This window comes from Melanotaenia boesemani, chromosome 1, assembly GCF_017639745.1.
Source record: "Melanotaenia boesemani isolate fMelBoe1 chromosome 1, fMelBoe1.pri, whole genome shotgun sequence".
Lineage (NCBI taxonomy): Eukaryota > Metazoa > Chordata > Actinopteri > Atheriniformes > Melanotaeniidae > Melanotaenia > Melanotaenia boesemani.
The window spans coordinates 12,990,914-13,014,994 of NC_055682.1; the positions used below are offsets into that span (position 1 = coordinate 12,990,914).

Consider the following 24,081-nt stretch of genomic DNA (forward strand, 5'->3'; position numbering starts at 1 on the left):
GCCTAGATAATTATTCTACAAGCCTCTGAAGGTACAGCTGAAGCAACAACCAACATAACAACAAAACAGTTGGGTGCACATAGTTATTTGTTACATGTGTAAAAATGAAAAGAGCATTGAAGTGGTGGAACTTTTGAGCCCTTTAGACCCCAAAGTTTTTAAAGGCATAATGTAAATGAGTAAAAAATGTTGGTTTTTGTTGTTGTTTTTATTTATTTATTTTTTTTATTTTTTTTTTAACTTGTCCTGTCTAGTATTGTAGCAAGCAGAAAGAATGATAAAGGGAGTTTTATGGCTATAAGGGTCCTCTTGATAATCAGATTATTTATTTATTTGTTTATTTAGAATTATGGAATTTATGTAATCTTGCTGGACCTGACCAGAGGGGACAGAAAAGGGAGAATAACGAAGAGAAATAAAAAGGAAAGGAGAAAAAAAAGAGGAGACAAAGAGACAACAGATAGAAGGCAACGACCTTTCAATCCAGCCTCACACTAGACAACCAGCTTTACAGGTAAACTAAGCTGCACCACACCCAGGAGGACCAGGCCTCCCCTGTGCCGTACCCAACACACTCACTGTCACACACCTACATGACACTTAACCCTCCCACTATGCCCTGTGGAAGACATCACCGGTGGACCAGAGGACACCAGCCCCCAGCACCACTCCCATATGGTTGTTGTTTCCAGTTTTGTGTGTTTGTTATTATATATTATTCATGGGAGTGTTATATATCACTGTTAGAGACATAATGACACATTTTTATTTTGCTATGTTACTATATGTTACTATCTATTATGTTCTTATATACTGTTGACTATCTGTTATGTTATTATACAGTATGTAACTGTTTTTAAGTCTACCTGCCTAGGGACCAAAAGTGGAAATTATATAAAAATGGCTATTATTATGCTTGGTCCCTATTTTCAAATAAATTAAATGCTTAATACTAAAAAATACTTAGATGGCTATTTCAATATTTGCTCACAGCCTGTCCAGATGCAGTGAGTCTAAAGGTACCTTTAGGTTCACTCTAATGGAGGCCCAGGCACCACAGTAAGGCCACTATTTAACAAATTCAATTATAGAGAGAAGAGTAAACCTATGCAGAACTTTATATACAAAATAAGCACATTTCAACTGTTGTGAAAGCTAAGAATATTATATATTTTCCAGGATGTTAGGATGACGAAATGAAAGATGTTTCCTGTCAAGGACTTTTAAAGCTTTGTAAAAGAGTGATTATATTTTCGTGAGAATTGTTCCACCTTTAAATGTCCAGCTGGTGTAGGGGGGGAAAAATCATAGAATCTAGAACAGTATTTCTTTTCTTATACTTTATTTCAGGTGATCATAATTATTCATTTAAATAGGAAGAGATAAACTTATCTGAAATATACAGAATTGTTTTTACAATATTTTTCCACTCTATTCCCCTTAAACAAAGACGTGCACTGTGATAGTAACATTAAAACACTGAAGAACCATAATGTGGACCAGGTAAACGAATGCATTACGGCAGTTTAGTTCACTCAGTGAATATCAAGATTGTTAAAAAAATCAAAGCATTATTGCCATAGTTTACAAAGAACTGATAGTAATAGCCAATATCTTGCTATTGATGATTTATGAAACTTTTCTTTTGTTTAAAAAATCCACTTCAGAATCTTATATACATTTATCTTACAGTCACAGTCAGTCAGTATAACCCCTGCAGCAGCCTTGTGCCACCGTCTGTGTTCCTGCCTCTGTTCACTGAGCCGATCTCACATAGATTAGTCTTATCCCTGACTGACAGCATTGATAGAGAAGTCTGGATGCAGCAGAACAGTTTTCCATGGTAGCCATACAGTGTAGTCTTCCTAAAGAAGATTTTCCTGTTGGCAAGCTCGCTGCAACGCTACACAATACAAGTAATGTTGAACGTAACCACACAAATTTCCAAAAAGTCTTCATGAAACAGTCCAAACCAGACCGAGAAATAAAGCAAGGTTAATTGTAAAATATTTAAGGATTTAACTGAGATTGAAATTAAAATATCACATTAATGTCAAGTGTGCAACTGGAAGACTTTTGTGTTTGTTTTCTCTTTGTTACTTTTTATGTTTCTTCTATTTTTCTTTTATTAATTTGCCAATCAGAATAATAATGTTTGGTCTGGAAGACTGAATATTATCCATGTTCTTGTACACTTTATAAATGTGGCTCATTTTTATGTTAATCCCCTTCCCCTCCCCCTCCTTAGCTACGTAGTACTTTTGTGTGCAAGGTGCTCATGAGTAGAAAGTAAGCACACTCTTGTGGTTGCCTCTGATGAGCAGAGTGGGTGGAAGGTCTTTGGTCAAAGCATCCAGCCAGGCCATGTACAGGAAATCAGAAACTGATTCCTTACGAGCGATAGGCATGCTCCTGCAAAGGGTTAATGATACAGACACATAGATTAGTTAGCTTTTACTTTAAACTCTGAATTAGGTTTAATAGTTCAGTTTTATCCAGACGTCAGGTGCTTATACTTACACAATGACTAGGTTGGCTGACTTGGAGTTTTCCTGAAGGAGCTCATTGAGTCGTACTTGGAGGTTGGTCTGAGAAACAGCAGTGGTTGTTTTTAAATTATTTATTCCAACTCAAACACCACCAAAGAGAGATGATACACAATTGTGCCTTCTCTGCATTTCGAACTAAGCCTAGTGTCATCAGTTTTACCTTCTCCTCGAAGCTGCTCAGCTCTTCATCAGTGATTTTCCAAGGATACACTTTCTTCATGGCTTCAGCCTGATCAAAGTCTTTAGACCCCTCATGTAGACGGAAAGGCTCAATCATGTCATCTAACTTTTTCAAGCTGAAGGAATTTTATTGAGAAAGCAAGTTAATTATGGAAAATACTCACTTTTGAAATGTTAAATGTGTTGCAGTTGCCCTATCTGGTTACCTGTCAGAGCGTGCTTTGATGTGGATGTCATCAATGACATTAATGTCACTGCATTTAATTCTGAATTTATGCAGCAAAGACTTCATCCTGCAATGAAATGATTACACACTGATTACATTTCATATAAATATATATATATATATTTGTTAGAGTAAATTTTTTTTTTACTCTGATGTTGCTTTCTCATTAATTCTCATCACTGGGTTTTGCCAGTGTTTGTGCCCAGTCTAACTTCTACACATTAAGTCGTAATTGACATTGAAACATTTATTTGTTTACTCACTCCTCTTTATCCAGCTCACTGCGTCCAGGCTGTCCTGCAATGAAGATTCTTAATTTGGAGTCTTTCCACTTCTTCCTGGTGGTGAGGATGTAGGGAAGCAGAAGGGTAAGACCTGAGAGAAGGGAAACACAATTTTCTTAGTTATAAAACCAATCCAATGTAAGAAATCTATCAGTATGCACTACATTATGCTTTACAGCATGCATTACATGTTAGTTAGTAATTTATTGTAATACATTTCTTTCCTTTATTGGCATTTTTTGCTAGTGCCCATCCACACTTTAACATGTACAGAACTGATGTTTTTTGTAAAGTCGGCCTTTATGGGTTTCTATATGAGACTAGAAGTGTTGCATAGGCTGTCACCTACAGTTCTTGACTAAATCAGACTGATTATGTGTTTGTCAGACCCTGATGAACACCTAGGGTACTTTTTATTATGCTAATGCCTTCTTGCTTTTATTACTCTTATTATTCCTGCATATTTGGTCCTCAAAGCAAGGACGCAAAATCAGGATGTGAGAAACATAAGTGAGGATGAAAAAATGACCAGTCACCAGAGTGGGGGAGGATGAAAAATTCTTGTAGAAATGTTTCGTTTTTATCTGTTGTAGTGTCCAGTTTTCAATCGAGCTCAATAGTTTTTCTTCGAAAAGTCGTATAAAGGAGTTTTTCTTCTCTCTCACAATGATACACATCTATGCTTTTTGAGCTAGAAGCCAGTTTCAGGAACACCAATAACGGTCCCACAGACTCCAGCAAAAAGGAGGACAGACTAGCCCCTTTCACACAAGCACTGGAGTCCTGGTCCTTACGTAACTGTACATACACTCCTCGTTGTTGCGTGTACTCTCAGATATATGCAAAGCTGCTATCAACACAGCAACAGATATCAAGGAACTTTACTTCTTGCAATACTTGCAATTCTGAATGTGTTGAAAAGCAAACACAGTTACTTCCACAGTGTATTTTTTGCAAGACCTTTTTTTATGTTTATTTTCTTTTGTTTGTTTTTTTTTTGTTTTTTTTCCTACAGCCCCTCTCAGGCATTTCCAGTTCTTCTCCAGCATAAAACCTCCTGCTGTGAAGTGCTTGTGTGAACAGAAACTGCCAAAAAAGACTGGACCAAATTGTCAGTTCATGTGTGAAAATGGCCTAATTTTTTTTGGTTTTTAATCTCATCTTTATGCTCCACAGAACCAGAAATGCCACACTGATATGTGCTAGAAAGCTTTACTGTGCTCACAGTAGCACAATTTTGTCAACATAAATTTGCTCTCAAAACAACAGCAGTTTGAGGCAAAATTTTAACAGATTTTCTTGGAATTTACAACCGATGGACATTTTTATAATCAATAGCTTATACCATCCCTGTACTGTTTACACACACTCCGGTAGATTCAGCTTGAACTTTTTAGCATCTAGCAGTCGATAAGGGACAGGTGACATCTACAACCCCGCTAACATTGTTTTCAGAAATACAGTAAAACTTCTTTTGCTTTCATAGACTACTTAAATATTGAAAAGGATTGGTTGTGTGATTGCTTACACATCTGTTACAGCTCAAGGCAAGGTACAAAACAGGAAGCTGCCTTGGGAAACCAACACCTACCTCCATCATCAAATAACCACCACACATCAATAGTGCCTTTAGGCTGTTTCTTCTTAAACTGAGAACTGGCCTCCACCAGCTTCTCATTCATCTTGGCAACCTGCGGAGATGGAGGACTGCACACTGACACTGGAAAAGAAAGAAAAAGATATAGGAAATGAGAGCTGGATGTGGGAGAGCAACAGTAGGACGGCGTTTTAGGAAGTATGAAACTGAAGCTGAATGGCAGCAAAAAGCAGTGCTAGAAGCTGACCAGACACAACCATCTCTCAGGTTTAATGTAGGATGCAGAATGTATACTAACGAGCATCGCTGAGATGCAGCTCAGTGGTGAGTGTTTGTGCGACAGACAGAGACAGATTGAGTGAGAGGCTTCAGGCACCCTCTGCTGTCTGGGTTGAAGGACTGCTCTTATGAAATGTTCTTTAAAGTGGAACTGAAGGGGCCATGTTATTGGATTACACCCTGAGAGACGTCTTTAATGGGAGTGGCTGATTCAATTATATCTCAATATGAGTATGGGGAAAGTTAAAAAAAAAACTTTGGTTTCATTTGTTAAATATCTATCTATCTATCTATCTATCTATCTATCTATCTATCTATCTATCTATCTATCTATCTATCTATCTATCTATCTATCTATCTATCTATCTATCTATCTATCTATCTATCTATGAGTCTGTCATCCAGTGATGCAGCTTTTGCTTTAAGTAGCATGAATGTTTTCATGCGTTAGAAGACGATTTCTTGATACAAACCTCGTGTTGTGAGGACTTGCTGAGATGAATTCCTGGACTTCCTGAAAAGTCCTTTTGCTTTCTCTCCGTTCATCATCTCATTATCCAAAGCCTGCTGTTCCTTCGCTGCCTTCAGCATCTCATCTGAAAAAGACAATTTTATATCCAGTCAGATGCTGTATTTGTTTAATTAGTGCCTTTTTGTCAGCTGTACATATTGCACTTTCTGCTCCACTAATGTTAAATTGTTTATTTTTTATCACTAATAGCCAATAAATAATAGGAAAACATATTAGAATAGAACACACTGTTAAAGCTTAAATCTGTGTTAACAACAATTATTGCTCATGTATAAGGATTCATTAGTATATTTTTAATGGCTTTAGAGGAAGTTATTATTATTATTAATACCAACAAAGCACTTATTAGTTAGTTATTTGTTTTTATTATCAGACCAGTTTATGGAATTACACAGCATATATAAAAACAGGATAAAATATGGTTTTACTGTGTTTTTTTTAACAAAAACAATTTGTTTGTCAGGGCAAAGATCTCCACAGGACTGGGCTGTTATGTTTGCATCTTGTCTAACAATTACCTGACAGTTATAAATACTCCATAATCTATAAAAGAAAGTGCTCTGGTTTATCAGTATTACTTTATTATAATTATTGTTTGTTGTGGGTTGTCCTGATAGTAACACTTGGATACTCTTTCATGAAAACTTTAACATTTACGTCTGAGTATTGTTTCATTCAACTATTGCAATGAGTTTAAGTTCTTAGTGATTCTATACTTGAGTATTTTAAATAAAGTTTGGTATTTTAACCTCTCAAATGCCCCTACTAGATGTTTATTGACCCCTTCAAAGAAGAAAATTATGATTTTTAGCAGATTCTGGTCTTTCCTGTGAAAATGAGTACAAGAGAATCACCCATTTCCTCATGTGCACCTCATGCAGTACCAACGTAAGTTTGCTGTTTTGCTGTCTGCACATTGCCACAAAGACCTTATTTATTTATTTATTTATTTGACATCTACTGGACTGTCATAAAGGCTTTGCAATCTACAAATCAAAGCAATTTTGAGCTCTGACAATCAGTTTTAGTCAACAATAACTTCACTTTTTTCAACATCTCAAAAAACATTTATTTTACGCCAAATAAACATCTATGTTTTTTCTTAAATATTGTATCTATGTTTGCTGTTCATTTTGCAATTTTAATATCACATACTACCTGCCATAGAGATTCTTCCTTTTTCATAATGTGCTTTTGTGCATTTATAACTATTTATTCATGAAACGTTGTAAAAATAGACACACAGCTATTGTTACACTGAGGGAAAAATCTTCCATATTAAGCTAACTTTCATACATACCTTCTGCCTCAACAATATGCGACACATCCAGGCCCTCATTCATCCTCAGCATCACTGTGCCATACTCAAAGTCAAAGGCATCGCTGTCATAAAGAGAATCAGGACACCAGTTCAACACAGATCTTTCTTTCATGTTTCCGTTTATTATTGGCAGATATGCATAATTATTTGTGACTTACTGTAGTATTCCCACATAAGTCTGCACTTCATCTGTGCTTGCTGTCTTCCAGTTTCTTTTGAAACCTATCATTATTGTGTTTGGCTTCATACGGCCAAGACCAGAAGCCTGAAAAGAAAAGCCCCCAAAAAGAAAAGACGAGAGCAAGCTGTTACCAGCAGCAACACAGGCACCTTGAAGTATAAAAAGCATTCTCCACAAACTTTCAAGCTGTCTCATACAAGAAGGCTAGGAAACTGTTTTACAGGTAAAGGTTATCGCTTTGCCTACAGGGACTCATCCAGTGCAGTGTTAATCAATTATAGTTTTATATCTGCTGTGCTGTTTGAAGTAATCAGTCCTGACAATGAACACTGGTCTTATCTCTGGAGTGTGATAATCAAGCTAAGCTTTATTTCCTCATTAAGTCTCTCTTCTTCTACCTGCTATCACACGTTTCTGGCGAGATCCTACCGGCTGGTCTTGGCCAGAGTCATAACAAAGCAATAGATGTACAGTAGTGAGAAGAAGAAATGGGTCAATGAGAGCTGTTTCTATAAATCTGCCATTGCCCTCTGATCAAATCTCACAGGTTACACTTTAATCAAGTAGATTACTTTGTGATAGTAGTTGTTTTCTTCCTTATCTGTCAAAGATGTTGTATAAATCTTGCCCAAACTGACCTGCAACAGGCTCACAGTCCCTTCTCTGAATTTCTCACAGGCCACAGCAGCATAAAAGGCCTTGCGTTTGGTCTTCACGAGCCATTGTTGGTTTATCTCCATCGCAGCATTTATCTCTTGAAAGACCTCTGACCTGGGGCCCTGCAGAGGTCACAAAATATGCATATATGTATATGTATATCATGTATATGTATATGTATGTTTTTGAGAGGGAAAGAGCTCCCATATTCATCTTTCGTTTTTATTCAGAGCTTTAGTTTCTGGTGTCCTGGGAGTTGGCATTTCACTCTGTCCCTAGTTAATATTCCATTGACCCTCTACTGCTTGTGAAGTCGGAACTTTACTAAATGAAATTTGCTGCAAGTCTTAACTCTAATGCAAGCTTGCATTTTAATTTTAAGAATACAGAAATATGATATGTAATATATACTTTATAACCTACCTCAAAAACTTCACAAGTGAGGCAGAGTCCATAGTTTTTTGTGAAGGAGTGAGCCAGGTCTAAGAGGGCTGGTCTGGACCGCACTGCCCCTGTTAGAGCTAAGATCTGAGGTCTGAGGAAGAAATGGTGCATTGCTTGTTATTTATTCTGAGGGAATTCTTAGATCTAAATGTTTTTCTAATGTTACTCTATAATTATGCACTTATAGTGGTGCCATGCAAACCTTTACCTGAAGTTCTTGACATGATCCTCTACACCTGCGAGAGATAGAGCATTGCTGACTGAGCTCACAAATGTCACCGCCTGTGTGGACGAACCCCAGTTCACATCTGGAGAAGGAATAAGAGACCTAACAAGTTTGTTTTCCAGAAATGGGTTTCACTCAGATACTACCAAGCATGTAAACAAGCTCACCGGGCTTCTTGACTGTGACATACACATAGAGGAGGATTTCAATCCCGTACGTGAGCAGAGCAGCCCACCAGTTGATAACAAACATAACAACACAGCAGAGCAGAGCACCCAGCAGAGATAGCCACATGTTGTAGTATTTATAAGCTGGTCTCCAACCTGGGAAGAGTGTAGTGAAAGAAGCAGACTGCTGGAAAATGATGGCAAACTGATTGTACGCAAAATATAATCCAGTGACTTTTCTTGAATATATTTTAAATTCAAGCAACACTAACACTAACACTAGAAATCAGTACTCTTAGAGGTGGAGCTATGTTTTAAGAAAAACAAAAACTGTGATATCATTGAATGAGAACTATTTATTTTACAAGCCATGATTTTTTTCTTCAAGAGCTTCTTTATAGAGACTCACCTGGAGACTTTGCATAGGATGCATGGAAACAGGAAAAATTGATGAGAGCATATGATGCAAGGAAGAAGTTTGAGATGATAGGCGCAATGGTGTTGAGATTACCTATAAAGAGAAAAAGAACTTGTCTCTGGGAGTTCACAAAATTAGATAAGTCATATTATTGAACTGTCAGATTATGTCTTCTTATGCCTAAGAAATCATTTATTTATCTTTTTTGTATTTCAGTGATAACTCGGAAATGTGTATAATGTTCTTTGCAAGCTTCGTCAGTTCAAAGAAAAATAGTCTGCTGGTGTTTAGTAAACTGACAGTTTAAAAAAATGTATAACTGGTACATTACTTACTACTAAGTAGCTATAGAAACTAGATACATTGGTTTTCATGACAATAAATTTTGATCACACTTGACACAAAAAAAATATAATTGCTTTGTGTCAGGCTGTAATTTAAGGACTATAAAAACAGAAATTTTGTTTTAGAGTATAAAATAAAGATAAAAGTACTTTTAAGACAAAATATAAAACAGGTTACTTGGTGTATAGATTCCAAGATACTATGTTTAAGTAGTGATAGAGCCCTGAACTGACCGATGAGAATGAAGGCCACAGAAATAATGAATGTGAGGACATAGCCACGGATTGGCTCGTTGTTCTTGCCGTGTCCTTTGGCAAAGAAGTACAGGGCTTTGTAGATGTTGTCTTTACACAGTGCCTGGGGAGTGACAGGGCTTAGATTAGAGAAGCCAACAGTGTCAGTATTGATCTGAAATTTAATATTATAACCATATTTAGGAATGAATATTGAGTTACTGACCTGGAAGACTTTAGGAGCACTAACAAGGGAGGCCAGGGCCGATGAGAGAGTGGCTGAGAATGTTCCTGCAATGATGAGGGGACCAAACCCAGACACCATGGTCATCACCTGAGTCAGAGGTGATGAGTAAAGAGACTTAGAGATGGACACACACACACACACACACAAGTGATTTTCTTCTATTCAGATAGGTTTGAAAGTTCAAGTACCTGGAAATTGTTCATTAAGCCAAACTTGCAACCTCCTTCTGTGATGCAGGAAGAAAAATTATAACCCAACTGACAGGCAGCTACTGCTGATTCATTACATGGGATTCCTGGAGTAATGAGATCAGTTAAGTTTCCTGTGGCATCCCGGACAACCGTAGCCGCTGACAAAATAAAGGAAAGAACAGATGAATTACTTTAAATGAATGTTTGCATTGAATATGAAGACACATGTTCATTTGAAAAAAATTTGAAATTTTTTCTCTTGAGATGCATACGCAAAGTGTGAAGACTACTATTATTTTAGTCTGCAGTAAGTTCAAGACAAAGGTAGGATCTGATGGAAAGGATTAGGGAGGTCAGATCAGAAACAAAAACATGACCATGACTTAGTTTTCTCTACTGAACTGGTGAATCTGTTACACACAGTGGGATTTTTTTTAATTAGTCTACAAATGTTTAACTACATTTATGAATTAAAATAGTCTACTTACAGACACAGAGAGCCACACCGAGGTAGGTGACCCCAGTGATCAGGATGGCCAACAGGGTACCTTTAGGGATGGCAGCTTGGGGGTCCTGTAAAATAAAATAAGTTGGTGACAGGAAATTTTCTTACTGTAAATGAAGGAAGAACTTTCTCCAAAGTAAGATAATGAACACCAGTCACAAAGGATTTCTTTTATTAATTAGAGTCTTAACTGTAGTTGCTTGTTCACTTTAGCATATAGAAGCTAATGATTCCTGGACATGATTAGTGTGCAATGACCCCTGTATATTAAAATGTTACCCGTAAGTCTCCAGAGATGTTGGCTCCAGCCAGGATTCCCGTAGCCGCAGGGAAAAAGATGGCAAACACTGAGAAAAATGTCTCACCATCCCTAAAATCTGGCGTAAAATTCTCCGCGAAGACTTTTGCTGTAAAAAAAAAAGTGTCAGAAGGGAAAAAATGGGATTAATACAACATTTTGGGAAGAGAAAGATATAGTTTATGTTAATAGAGATGTAGAAAGGTTTGAAGAGAGACTTACAGTCATAACTAAAAAAGCCTTTGGATTTTTTATCCTTAGTTGCAGGAATGGCTGTTCCAACAAACATATTCACTATGGCCACCAGCAGAATAACCAGTAGAACAATCTGTGCCTATGGGGACAAAAAAGCGAGAGCAGTTTAAGTTAAGGAAGGAGATTTTAACACCACAAGCCCAGAATCAATAAGCATAGCACTCATTTCACACCTTTGCCTCCCACTCCATTCCAGCTACTGATATGCCCAAGAGCAGCACCACCGTAATGCATCCGATGATTCTGATATCATTTATTTCATCCACCATGAGGGTGGCATGTTCCTGAGTGCAACACAGAACGAGGCATGAGGTAAAGCTAAGCATACAGTCAAATATCTTGAATCTGTCATTGTCCTGCAGTCAGACGTTTATTACATTACACACCTTCAGCAAGTCGACCACTGTCTCAGCAAAACCCACCACATACATGGCCACAGCCACTGCATTGGCAAAGGCAAAAATGAGCCCAATTGACCCGCCAAACTCTGGTCCCAAACTGCGAGATATCAAATAGTAAGCTCCTCCTGAAATAGCAAAATAAAGCACAAATGCAAATAATTTATTTTACTTATTGACGCAATATTTGACATGAACACATAAAATATACACAGTTAAACTTGTAAGCTTGCAACTACAAAGAGAAAAAATAGGGGAACTTACAAGAGGAAATCACTAACTGAATTAAAATGTAACATGTGTGATGCAAAAAACACACACCTTAAGACATTAGATTTAGATTTGAAGCAAATGACCAAGTAATCAGGCAGTGAGCTCCCAAATGGTGGTCCTTTAACAGGAAAAGTAGGGAAATTGTAAATTTGCAGTTGCCACATGACAGTGCTTTGGGAGATCTGCTTCACCTTAGCAGACAGATTGAATTTCAAGCATAATAACAACCACTTATAAGAAAATCTTACTATTATTTTCATTAATCTTTGTAAATAAAAAAATTGTACAGGGCAGATATGCCATGTCTGTAGCAGAAAGCAGCTGCAACAAGATGACCTCATAATGTAAAGGGCGTCAGCTTTATGACGCAGCAGAAAACAACGTTGATAACTTACATTTCTGTTTGTTTCAGCCAGCTCAAATAATTTAAACTATACAATTATAAAGTAATTAAGGCAGGTTTAACAGTGATTCTGTTGCAGATAAGTCATTAATAGTTAGCACACTGAAAGACTTTTCTTTATATTTAAGCAAGAGGTGCCAGGCTCTGAAGGTTTGATGCAACTAAATAACAAGTTTGGCCAGAAACACAGATGACTATGGCGTCATCTAAAGAGTGGTGGATGATTAATCACTGCATCACTGATTGATTGATTTTATGCCAGAACAGGGTGTAAAACAAAGAACAGGCTTCAAGAGGTGACATTCAGGTGCAGCTTTCGGACTTTGTGACTTTATCTACACACACTGTCCTTGGGGTCATTTCACGCTTTCTCTAAAAGATTTTATGTCAGAATCAGTGTGTGTTATCTGAGGGGATATTTATAAATAATGTTTTAACTGCTGATTTTGGCTGCAGTCTTAAAAGGTTATAAATGAGATAGCAGCATGAAAGTTTACTCGATATTAGTGATGGGTTTTCCTGAATATGAAGTGGTCTTGTGATGGCTGATGTGTTGACTTACCTCCTCTAACAACACCATTTGTACATATGGCTGACATGGAAAGGCCTGTGATGGTGGTGACCACACAGCTGAGACAAATTACCACAATTCCCAGGCCTGAAATGCAACAATAATATCGCTTTAAATTTGTGATTTTACAAACCACATTTGACTCAGCTGGTATATTCAAGTTGTCATAAAACACTGTGTGTGTGAGATGAAAGTTCCTCTCCACAGTTAACTTTAAACACTTAAGATTTAAAGACCCACTGGAGCCTGGAGGGCATAAGTCGGAGTCATATGGAGTAAGAGCTCTGTCAACTGCAGCGATTTTCTTCTTTTTTAAACCTTTTTGGGTATGCTGACTGAACAAAAGGTTCTGTCAATGGATAGTATTTTAAATAGTGAGCACACGTATGAAGCTATTCACTTTGTTTCCATTTCTCTCCCCAACTCTGTCACAATGTACATAGACGTTTTGCTCTCAAATTCATGAGAGGTCAGTGTTAAAGTTAAAGTGAATTTGTGAATTGCTTCCTGACAGTACTGAAAATGAAAGTTCCAGCTAAAAAACTTTCCAAAGGATGGGAAAGAAGCCGTAAGCAGAAGATAAAACTAACTAAAATCAGCATTATTCTATAGAATGCAGCTATCTTTGCTTTACTCACCCCAGCCAGCCTGACCAAAAACCCAGGACAGACGGATGAACAGCATGACACCCCAGATGTTTAGCATACATCTCACCTGTCAGAAGAGAGGCACAATTAAACTTCAAATTCCTCATTGCAGATCAAGATTTATTAAAGTAATAGTACAATAATGTAAATGAGAGCATATATAAATTATTCTTATTTAAGTGACATTGTATTCAAAGACTTATTTCTTGTCTTTGTGCCAGCAAAATCAATAGTAACAAGCAGTGTCCTGCCGTGTTATTGAGCCACAAGGGTCCTCTTTTGGCCAGGTCACTGTAATATAGTGTAGAACAGAGAGAGCTTGCCAACAGCCAACATAACTCACCAGGACACCCCTTATCCAGCCAAACTTTATTAGTCCTATGTCTTCACTGGGCATAGCAGACTCCAGGTCTTCGGAAGGGACCCCATCGCTCTTTTCTCCATCGTCCTGGAGTGTGTCTGGCACAGAGATCGCTCCGTTCTTTTAGAAGAACATAAAAGCAAAGATAAACGATGGAAAACATGAATTTGGATATTTTTTAGCAGTTGTTTTACAGGTGTAGTTTTACTGCTATCTGTTCTGTTACAGGGGAAACAAACAGTTTTCTCATGTTGGGTTATGAGTTTGGTTTGGCACATTATTTCCTTTAGTTCCCGTTGGCATGAGTGCAAAAAGGTCTTTTTTATATCTATCAAAACTAAAAGAAAATCTTGTCCATGCTATAAACCAAACTGGCATAAACTGCAACATAGCCTCATAAAGAGCAATAAAAGCTCTAAAGCTTAACTCTATAGTTTAAGAACCGAACACAATCTGCTCTCAATTCAGATACTTACTTTCTGCACAAAGAGTTTTGAAGAGCAAATATGCATATATTGTATTCACCAAAATCTCTACCAAGACATGCATTCACTCACCTTCTGAAACACATCGTGAAGCTCCTGCAGGGATGGTCGCACAGCCCGGTGACCACTCAAACTGCCTGCATTTCGATAGAAGTCAATGCTGGGCAGTCGGTCTAAAGTGTCATGACCAAAGGCACTGATTGCTGAGGGCCGGACAGTCCGGTGCTCCCCACTGGCTTCCTCATAGACTGGAAGGTCATCCAGAGTGGAATCATAAGCGGAGTTATTATACTCCATTCCGTTAGACTTCAACTTCTTCATCAAGAATGCTGGAGGAGCTTCTCAGATTTTTAACAGTCAATGATAAAACAGCAGTGTAGATCTTTCTAAGTCTTCAGACATCCAAAAGAAGAGAACACTGCATTACTGGCAGGATATTCTGTTTATTGATGGAAAGACTAGTCTAGGATTATGTTAGTAAAGATCTTGACCACTCCACTAAGCGTCTTGAGCATGAACTTGGTTTGTCTCCAATGGCCAACCTTTATACTCAGGGTCATACACTGGCTGTCAGCTATTGGCTAGTTCTCTGGATCAACCCTTAGAGAACTAAACAAGGGGTGTCAGGTATGCCCTTGCTCCATCATAGGGGACAAAAAGGTGTTGCTTAATGATTAACCAAGTCATAAACAACAAAAGAGAGATAAAGGTGCTCATTGCCTGAGTTCTGGAGAATTGATTACTAATATTATTGTTTGAAGTGCATGGTAACAGCACACGTTGTTCCGTGGTTGCAGTTTATAGGACCACGAAGAGTATTTCTTCACATTTCCAGGCCCTTTGTCTAACAACCATGAAACATCCACATGGAGTTTCCCTCTAGTAAAAAAAAAAACACAATATAGCCAACATGGAAAATGTCCAAGGCTTCAGAGAATTTATGATGCATATGATTAGGACAGAAAAAGATAAGACTGATATGAGAGGTTTTAAAAATACTTTTAAAAACTAATATTTTTGCAATAGGATACTGTCAGTGACAAGTGGTTGATAACAGCATGATTTTATACTAAAATATTGGAGGTTATATAATCAATTTAATAAATGTCTCTAATTATTCTATTTGCCACGGTTTATTGAGAGAGGAAAGTTATTTGGTTGGGTAGCGCAGGAGAAATGGCCATATTCATGAGGAAAATGAGAGTTAATATAAGACCATAGATTACAGGAACATGCCAGAGGCACTTCACTAGAGCCACATGACTTTTAAAGTGCCTTTAAAAGACCTCTTAACAAGTAAACTTCCTGATTACTGATACACCACAGTGATTTATGTGTGCAGTGAAAGGCAGGCTAATGACTTGAAATCTGACCTTGACAGTATTTCTAGCTGAAAAACAAAATCTCCAGCACATGTTTTATGTGCTGATTGAAAGACGACAACCAATTGCACAATTCACATCAGATTTAAAACACGACAGCAATGATCCTCAGCTGTAATGACAGTGACCGAGTCATGCTAGAGAAAAAAAGTACAACAGTGGACCTTTCTTCTTGCCTGCAGCTTCTTAATCGTACCACTTCAGGACATTTTTGCAAGTAATTATGACACTAGTCTTTCACTCTTTGACTCAGGTTCATTGTCACATTTAGAGATTATTTTGTTTTCTTGTTTCATGCTACACTGCAGCTTTTTTTTTTTCTGCTTTTTTTTTTGTAGTTGTCAGTGAAACTCAGGTCTCACAGTCTCTCCCTTATGACTTTTTTCTGTTCTGCTTTGGTAATTTCAGAGGAAACAGCCCTCCTCTGAAATCTGTGGGGTCTGCACAGTGAGCCTGTGGCAGCAGGTGTACATACCTCAATTAGCCGATGTCATAAGTGCTTAAAAGTAGAAGACAAAATCCCTTAGCAACAAGCATTAAAACCTTCACCTGCAATGTAAAAAGTAAAATACATATATAAGGAGGGTCCTTGATACTCCATTTTGAAGGGGTCCTACAAATAAATTGAAGGAAAACACTAGAACTCGAATCAGCTATAGTCTCGAGCAATTTTACCTTGCTTGTTATATTTGGAAATGAAAAGCAAAATTTGATTTTTTTTTATCTTAAAAAAGCTATTCTGTGTACCTCGCAAAAGATAAATGAGAGTGGCCAAAATAAAAAAGCTGAAATTTTAGATTAACCTTTAGGTGTAGAGTTGAATTAATTCTCTTGTCAGTTTAACAAAAAAAAAAAAAAATTTCCAACTGATGTTAGGTGCTGCCTGTCCCCCTTGCCTGGACCTCAGACTAAAGTGGCTTCGCAACAGACAAGAAGCTGCAGGTTTTAGGTCTGTTTTATTGGCGACATCCATTTTCCTTAAAGTTCTGCCATTAAAATATAAAAGAAAGGTTGATTTTATTTTTGTTTCAAAGTATCACTAACCTGAAAATAACTGGGAAAATTATATCCAGGAACTTGAAATTTTAGCTCAAAGAAAAGTGCACTTTTGAATCAATTCAAAGTAAATAATTAAACTTAATGACTTTCTAATCATTAATAACTGTTATAAAACATTGATACTGTAAATATGTCATTGTCGCTTAATGTACCCATTGGCACAGGCTTCTGGAGGTGGTCCTAGGGGGTTAAGTTAAGTCCTAGCTTTAGATCGGGCTTCAGATTTGGGGAAAAAAACTGCAAGTTAGCTCCACTTTATTTCACCTCACAACCACTTCTATTTCTTTAGTGTGCGAAGTAAAGCAAAAATACATTCTACAGTGTATGGCTCTTACTGGACTGATTTCCTAAAGCTATTTTTGGAAAGCACTGTAGGTATGATAGATATAGTTGCTATCTTAGGTAATAAAAAGCATGATTATCTGCTGGTCTTATCACAACAAAACAAGGACATAGCTTACTAAAAGCAATCAAACTAATGATTCATAATCAGCAAAGTTAAGGTCCATTGTTCTGCCATATCATCAATGCTGCACTGTGTAACAAGGATTTTGTAATCACTTGGGTCAGAAGCACTTACAGTGTCTTAATTATTTCTGTGTGCATAAAGGAAGAAAGAAAGTACTAGATGAATAAATCAAATTAATTATACATTTTTCATACCTGCATACAGAACCATTTGAGAGACAATAATTCTGACTCTTGCGTAAAATCCGTTGTTTGTTGCCTCTATCTTTGTTCCACTCACCAAAGGGAAAGTGATTCATGGATTTTTTAAACAATAATAAATGAGGTGCTCACTGAGTTTGGTAAAAAAAAAACAGACAAACAAATAAATAAATAACTAAATAAAACTACTAATAAATCAGTTAGATAATGCCATGTAAAAGTCATGCACTCCAGTGACTTAATGTGAGTCCATATTGTCAATAAAACCTAAATTATTAAACTTTTGACTATTTTTGAGTCTTCTACCTTACAAAAAGCATCAAATATATTCAGGAATAATTCAGAACTGTGTGTCTCACTAAACAGCTTTAAGCTGTAAGACAGTAAGTCTTTTTGTTCATTGACACTGGTTTCAAAAACTTTGTGAGGTAAAACTTGTCACATTAAAAAAAAGAGACAGCTTTTCTTTCTTTAACAGCTTTTCTTTAGCTTGACCCCTTTAAATGCTGTTGTTTGAATGAAACCCTGAACTCTAGAAGGAAACTTGTTTGGTGAAACTGTTAACTCATGAACATCTAAATGTGACCTAGATGACATGAAATGGCTGAAAAACCACTGGTTTAATCTTTAACGAAGTCTAATATTTTAAAAGGCTTTTATCTTTATAAAATGTTCATCTTAAAAGTAACTAAAGTTTCAAATAAATAAAATTTTAGGTTAAGGGAAACCTTGAAATGAAGTATGATTATAAAGTAGTATAATATTGAAATAATCAGGTAAATGAAAAGCACTATTGAATGATACTTTAATAAATTAATATATTTAATATACGTCACCTGTTCACTGATTTTCAATCAGCTCCAGACACCAAACAACCTAACTGTACATCAAGATATAAAAAGTGCAAACACTTGTTTATTAAAACTTTATAAGCAACCTTAGTTTGTTTTTTTCCAAGCGGGCAGAAAGAGAACTGATTTTTTCTGCTAAAAATAGTTTCAGATAAGGAAGTCACATAGGTAACAGAGATAATAGTGCAATAACCATTGCATTCCTGACGAATGATGTGTGTGAAGGGAAGCGTGCACAGTGGCCTCTGAGTGGGAACTGGACACGCAAAATAACGGCCAGTCTTATCACCACAAGACGGATGCCTGTGTGAATTATTTTCTGCTTCTACATTGGCCCCTTACCCATCTATGTATTGGCACATACATTTCTACACTATTATCAATTTACTTTCTTTACTCCTCTAAAGTCATATCACTATTTAAAGAAAATCACATGACATCTTATTCTCCAGTGCCGCCTTAAGACTCGTTTTACTCCCTTCTTGTCTGCTACCGCAGGGATGTTGGACCACTGTGGCCAGGGTTTATAGGCATTGGGGAATATAGGTCTGATATCTTCGTCAAGGGCAAATTTAACGGCACAGTTGCAAAATAAACTGTGCAAATGGAAACATGTGCTTCCCTGTAACATAACAGGTAAAACTGAGCTCTGCATTGCCATAGATTATATTTGAGAGATTCAAAACAGCAAAAGACTTGAACAGTAATATTTTAAAGTGAACAAATCCATTTTATTTCACATCATTAAATTAATTAAATCAGTGATAAAACTCTACCACCAACGGAGCAAGCAACAGGTCTGTCATCATGATATGACAAGTTCTCATACACACACACTCACCCACAAACAGGTGCTCTAATGTTTCTAGATGAAGGCACATAAACCCATTGAAGGTCACAGTAAGGCAGATTCACAGCACTAAGGAGAAACCGTAGACCGTAAAAATCAGCAAAGGAACAGTCTAGACTCTGAGCTGTCTGCTAGAATCTCTGTTTAGGACGTTATATCTTCCTCTGTCTGGAAGGAAGAGAGGAGGGGAGAGAGGATGAGGATGGCTGAGGACAGAGAGGAAAGATGCTCACATGTAGTGCTGACACACATCCCAGCCCTGTTTTCCTTGTGACCTTTTCCTTTGCAGACAGGGAGTGAGCGTTTCTGCCAGTCATTAGGAAACTAGCAGCGCTGAGTGTAGTTTTGAGTTTTTAATCCACAGTTAAAAGTCCTTTGTGTTGTTTTCATCAACTAACCTTGAGACAGATTCTTTGTGAGGGGGAACATTTGACAGCTCACATTGCAACATTTTTCACCCAACATGTAATTGTGGCAACACACAGTATAGATCATCTCTCGAAAGCAGCAGCAGTACAAACTCTGAGAGCTTATTTTGCATCATTTACAGTCAGTAATACCATAATGTAAATCGCAGTTTGTTCCATTGCTCAAGGCAAACAAGATACCACTAAAAACAAACAAAACAAAAAAAAAAACACACAGAACCAATCTGCACAAACAGCAGTGGCAGCATTCCTTTGGATCTCCAACAAACTGGATTTGATTAGTCAAGAAAGCGCTAGTTTGATATAATACCCTGTGTCCACCCATATACATTCTTATGCTGAATGGTTCTGCTGTGCAGAGGTGCAACCACTCTGTCCTCTTCCAACCAGTCTTGTCCCTGAGTCTTCTATGTCTGAATAGACCCACTGCACATTAATGTCCACCTGTGTTTCACAAACATCCACCTCTTTTCATCTAATGACATTCAACTTGGAGGTATGGGTTAAAGGGAGTTTCAGCCAAATTCTGTCGATAAGCTGAAATACACACTTCCTGGCAGAAGGGCAGAGAATATGACGCAGCATCTGCCTCACACTCAACCACGCACACACAACAAATATGTTGTCACATACAGTAGAGAAACTCTGAACTAACAATGCGCACAAACTGAACATAAACAGCTTCAGTGTCTCGGCTTGGTGCATCACGAAGAGATGTCTTAGTATCAGGTGCAGTGGTTGTGCAGGATTGTGGCTTGGGTGTCTTTGCATGTGTTTATCCATGTACGTATGTATATTTCTGTTTGTGAGGACATGTGTGGACGTGTGTCCCTGTGTTAAGTAAGGGCGTACTCAAACGTCCCTTTCTCCAGCCCTTCGATGCCATCAGCCCAGTTGGAGGAGGGCATGCTGCTGTAGGGGTCCAGCAGGATCCTGAAACACCTTACTATCAGCAGCCCCAAGAACACCAGTAGCATCCCCACAAAAGCAAATGCTGTCTTCTGCTCCAGAGTCAGAGAATGCGCCATCATGTCGTTTCCACTCATGGCAGCAAGGGAGTGGTTGAAGTGGACGCTGCTCATGGTAAACCAACATCTATGTGCCTCATCTCGCCTCTGATGGGGTCAGGCATTGAGAAGCCTGCATGTTACCTGGATGGAGGTGAAACAATGGCTTCTGGTTAGTTCTGTTTGGTCTGTTATGCAGAAAAGAGCTGTTTTATCTACCTATTTAATCACAATTAAAGCAGACACCAAATAAGCTGAGTAAATTGCGCATTTAAATTTAGAGCTAAATAACAATGAAAGGCTACAGGTATCTAAATATAGCCCCTGTGAAATTAGGTGTCAAACAAATGTCCAGTGATCTCTCCCACTCTGCTCCCTCTGGGGATTTTGCAGACAATTGCACAAAATAAGCAAACATGAAGAGAGAAGTGGTAAAGACTTTTGAAAATAGGTGCAGAAAAACAAGCCACTATTCTGGCCCCATTCCTTCAAGTCAGGTTAGAATTACAGTATGTCGCAGTGCACAGCCAGCTGTTAAACATAAACCAAGCTTTAATGTATATAAAAATATCACATTACATAAAGATGCAATGTTCTATTTGTTGGGTTGAGAAGAATGAGATCTCTACCTGTTGCATGTGAGCAGATGCCTGCCAGACAGTGTAATTCCATTAAGCGGTAAGAGAGCGACAGTAATTGACCACACATAATCACAAAATTGGTTTGGTCACACAAGTGGATGTCTGCCTCTGTCATTGTTTTCCTCCCAAATCTTACATATGACAACATGTAGCAGGTGGCTTGAGTGTGAGGAGATGAGTTAGATGAGAGAGGTAGGATACATGTATAGACAGGGGTAGGGTAATGAACAGAGAGAATGGGGAAAGAGATGAGGGGAAAAGGAAGTAAAATGATGAGGAGGACACTGCACAAGTATGCTGAGGGAGAAGAGGGAGGGAGTGAGGTAGGGTGAAAGAAAGACTGCATTGACAGACTCTCTAGTGAGGACGTCTAAGGAAGAAAAAAAAGGCGTCTCACCATCATTATCGTACCATCCTTACAGACCTGTTGCTGCCGTTTCTTCCGAAGAACTCCTCCTCCTCTGAGCTTTCAAACATATTTCCATTAATTCATCCATTTCTGGCATACTGGATGTGCAAGGCTAACAGCCCATCTAAGCAAAAAGAGTAAAAGGGAGAAACGGGGGAGCACAGGATAAGCTGGATCAATCTATAACATGCATCTCTTTTGAGAGATACAGCTCCTGTCCTGGTGCTGCTTTACTTGCCTCCTGCTCATTATCATTCTGTTTCTCTATCTCTCCCTCTAGAAGCACGCACGCTTGCTCCTGCTGCATGGCAACCACTTGTTAGTCTCACTCAGCTGCTCTGCTGCCTCAGTCATTCACAACAGCCCCCCCTCAGCAACACCGGGATGGATGCAGCAGTAAAAAAACAAGGAATCTGCCTCTCCTGTGTCTTCTCTCCTTGTTCTTCCCTCACTGGTTTATTTATTTATTTGTCTTTTTCCCTCCAAAATGAGTTAATTCTAAGAGGGACATCATGGCTTATCCAACAGGAGAAATAAACCCCCCCAATGCCTCTAGCTACAATAAATGCTGCTACAAAGGAATTTTTGTGACACCGCAGCATTATCCTTTGAGCCTGGTTTGATGATGTGTCTGCAATTGGTGCAGTTTGTTGGGGACAAATTGAATTAGCCCCTTTACTTGAAGGCTTATGAACACAGGCTAACTAAAGCTGACTTGCATTTAAACAGATTTTACATTGATGAAAAACAAAAGCGGCATTGCATCCGAAAACACACAGCAGGTCATCTGATTACCCGCAAATACAGAATGCTGCAGAGAAATGTTCGACCATCTGTTTTTATTGTTATGCTCTTCAAGCTAATGCAGTGTCTCAAATCCAAAGATGAGGTATATCATGAGGGAAATGTTCTTATCTGGTGTGTGATGTGCAATAATTCATGGCATCATTTATTTTTCAGATGTACACAGCCTGCTAATTGCCAGAAAATATTCACTTTCAAGTTCATGCATATTCTCAACGGTTCTTTTCTTGGGTCAGCAGCATTTTCTGGACTTGCTGTGTTGCTGAATCTTGGCTGTATTTCAGTAAAAGCAAGCAGTAAGGCGGTTTTAATAAGAACATTTTTTTATTTCACACTAATTTTACTGACTGTTCCTTTATATTAGATTAGGATTTGCTCACAATGAAGTCATGAGACATTTTACTTTATTGATATCATATCATGTCCTGTCAGAGTTGAATGGAATTTGGTTGCAGTGTCTTATTAATCTTTTAAAGTGAATTTGCTCTTAGAGAGGGATTGTAGGTCCATTATTGTGACAAGGATCAAAAGTTCAATGACTTATATTAGGACACATGCCTCTGCGCTGCCTTTATCATATCTTTTGACAGGCAGAACGAGTAAAAATGACTTTACTAGTGTGTCAAGGGACAGTAATTGGACTCTTCTGGCTCTTAAAGAGAACCGGCTGAGGCAAGAACATGTTGCATAAAGTACACTCAAATACCATACCGTGTCCAGAGGACAGATGGATAAAGATTCCTTGAATTTTATCTCAGCCAGGCAACAGGTCAGGAATAAAACTGATAATAAAAACTATAAAACAATGACTCTAAGACCTGCTTCAACTTTACAGAATTCTGTGCAACACTCTTGTGTGATTACAAATTCTTACTGTAAAATACAAAGATGCAGAGACTTTACACAGATTTTCAAAATACTTAATTAGGCCTACCAAATAACAAAAGTAGAACCTTTTATTATCTCTTACCGGACCCCACAACTCTATGAAATCCACTCTTTATTTTATTTTTTTTTTTAATGGATGATGGTGTGATATTTTGATTGATAAATGATCAAATATTGCATTGCAAACATTTTAATGAAGCCAATAAACAAGTCACTTTTATGAAGAAATAACAAGTCTAATGAGGCTGCTGTTGTTTCCACCCTAAAATAAAATAATTTTAAAAATCTTCAATGTAGCAATACATTTTTATTGGTGTTACTTCCACTTGGGACTCTGACACAGATAAAATTTGTGATTTAGCCATCAATTTAATTCAGTTCAATTCAATTTAATTCAATTCAAGATCTTCATTGTTGTTGTTAATGATCTTTATTGTTTATTGTTGTTATACAAGCTTAAGTGATGACCTACTAACGGCAAGGTTATTAACCCCTTACGATGCAGACGTACCGGTCCCGGGAACATGACTACTAATCAACAACATTGCAGCCATGTGTGCAAGCCCCTCCATCATAATTGCCCATAATATACACATCAAATGAAAGCTCAAAGTCTCGTCTTTCCGATGATATAAACCCTTCTGACAACCAACAACCACAGCGCTAACACTAAAGCCTTTTTTACAGAAAAGCAGAAAGTTTAAATCTTGACTTTCCTTACCTTTGAGGGCTCGCTATAGAGCAAACATCAATATTTCCCATAAAGATTGGTCTCATTCCTCCGTACAGGTTAGGTGAGGACAAAAAAATATTTTTTTTT

At 37.8% G+C, this 24,081-nt stretch overlaps 2 protein-coding genes across 2 annotated transcripts; both read right to left on the minus strand.

Annotated features, from left to right (window-relative positions):
- Window positions 1-1,361: 1,361 nt before the first annotated feature.
- slc12a1 (solute carrier family 12 member 1) lies at window positions 1,362-14,752 on the minus strand. Its single transcript, XM_041982179.1, has 27 exons — window positions 14,346-14,752; window positions 13,771-13,908; window positions 13,419-13,494; window positions 12,772-12,867; window positions 11,522-11,661; window positions 11,309-11,419; window positions 11,103-11,214; window positions 10,862-10,989; window positions 10,566-10,650; window positions 10,075-10,235; window positions 9,866-9,973; window positions 9,640-9,763; window positions 9,053-9,154; window positions 8,644-8,799; window positions 8,459-8,558; window positions 8,230-8,341; window positions 7,788-7,928; window positions 7,127-7,233; window positions 6,948-7,030; window positions 5,589-5,711; window positions 4,831-4,959; window positions 3,219-3,330; window positions 2,936-3,022; window positions 2,710-2,845; window positions 2,521-2,588; window positions 2,254-2,412; window positions 1,362-2,210 (listed from the first exon to the last, which is right to left on the minus strand). Exons 1-26 carry the CDS (start codon window positions 14,592-14,594, stop codon window positions 2,277-2,279), a joined length of 3,120 nt encoding a protein of 1,039 aa, XP_041838113.1. The 5' UTR covers window positions 14,595-14,752; the 3' UTR covers window positions 1,362-2,210; window positions 2,254-2,276.
- On the minus strand, window positions 14,203-21,773 carry ctxn2 (cortexin 2). The gene is made up of 3 exons (XM_041982946.1): window positions 21,558-21,773; window positions 18,509-20,663; window positions 14,203-14,214 (listed from the first exon to the last, which is right to left on the minus strand). The coding sequence occupies exon 2, from the start codon at window positions 20,592-20,594 to the stop codon at window positions 20,349-20,351; it is 246 nt and encodes an 81-aa protein (XP_041838880.1). The 5' UTR covers window positions 20,595-20,663; window positions 21,558-21,773; the 3' UTR covers window positions 14,203-14,214; window positions 18,509-20,348.
- Between the last annotated feature and the right edge of the window lie 2,308 nt (window positions 21,774-24,081).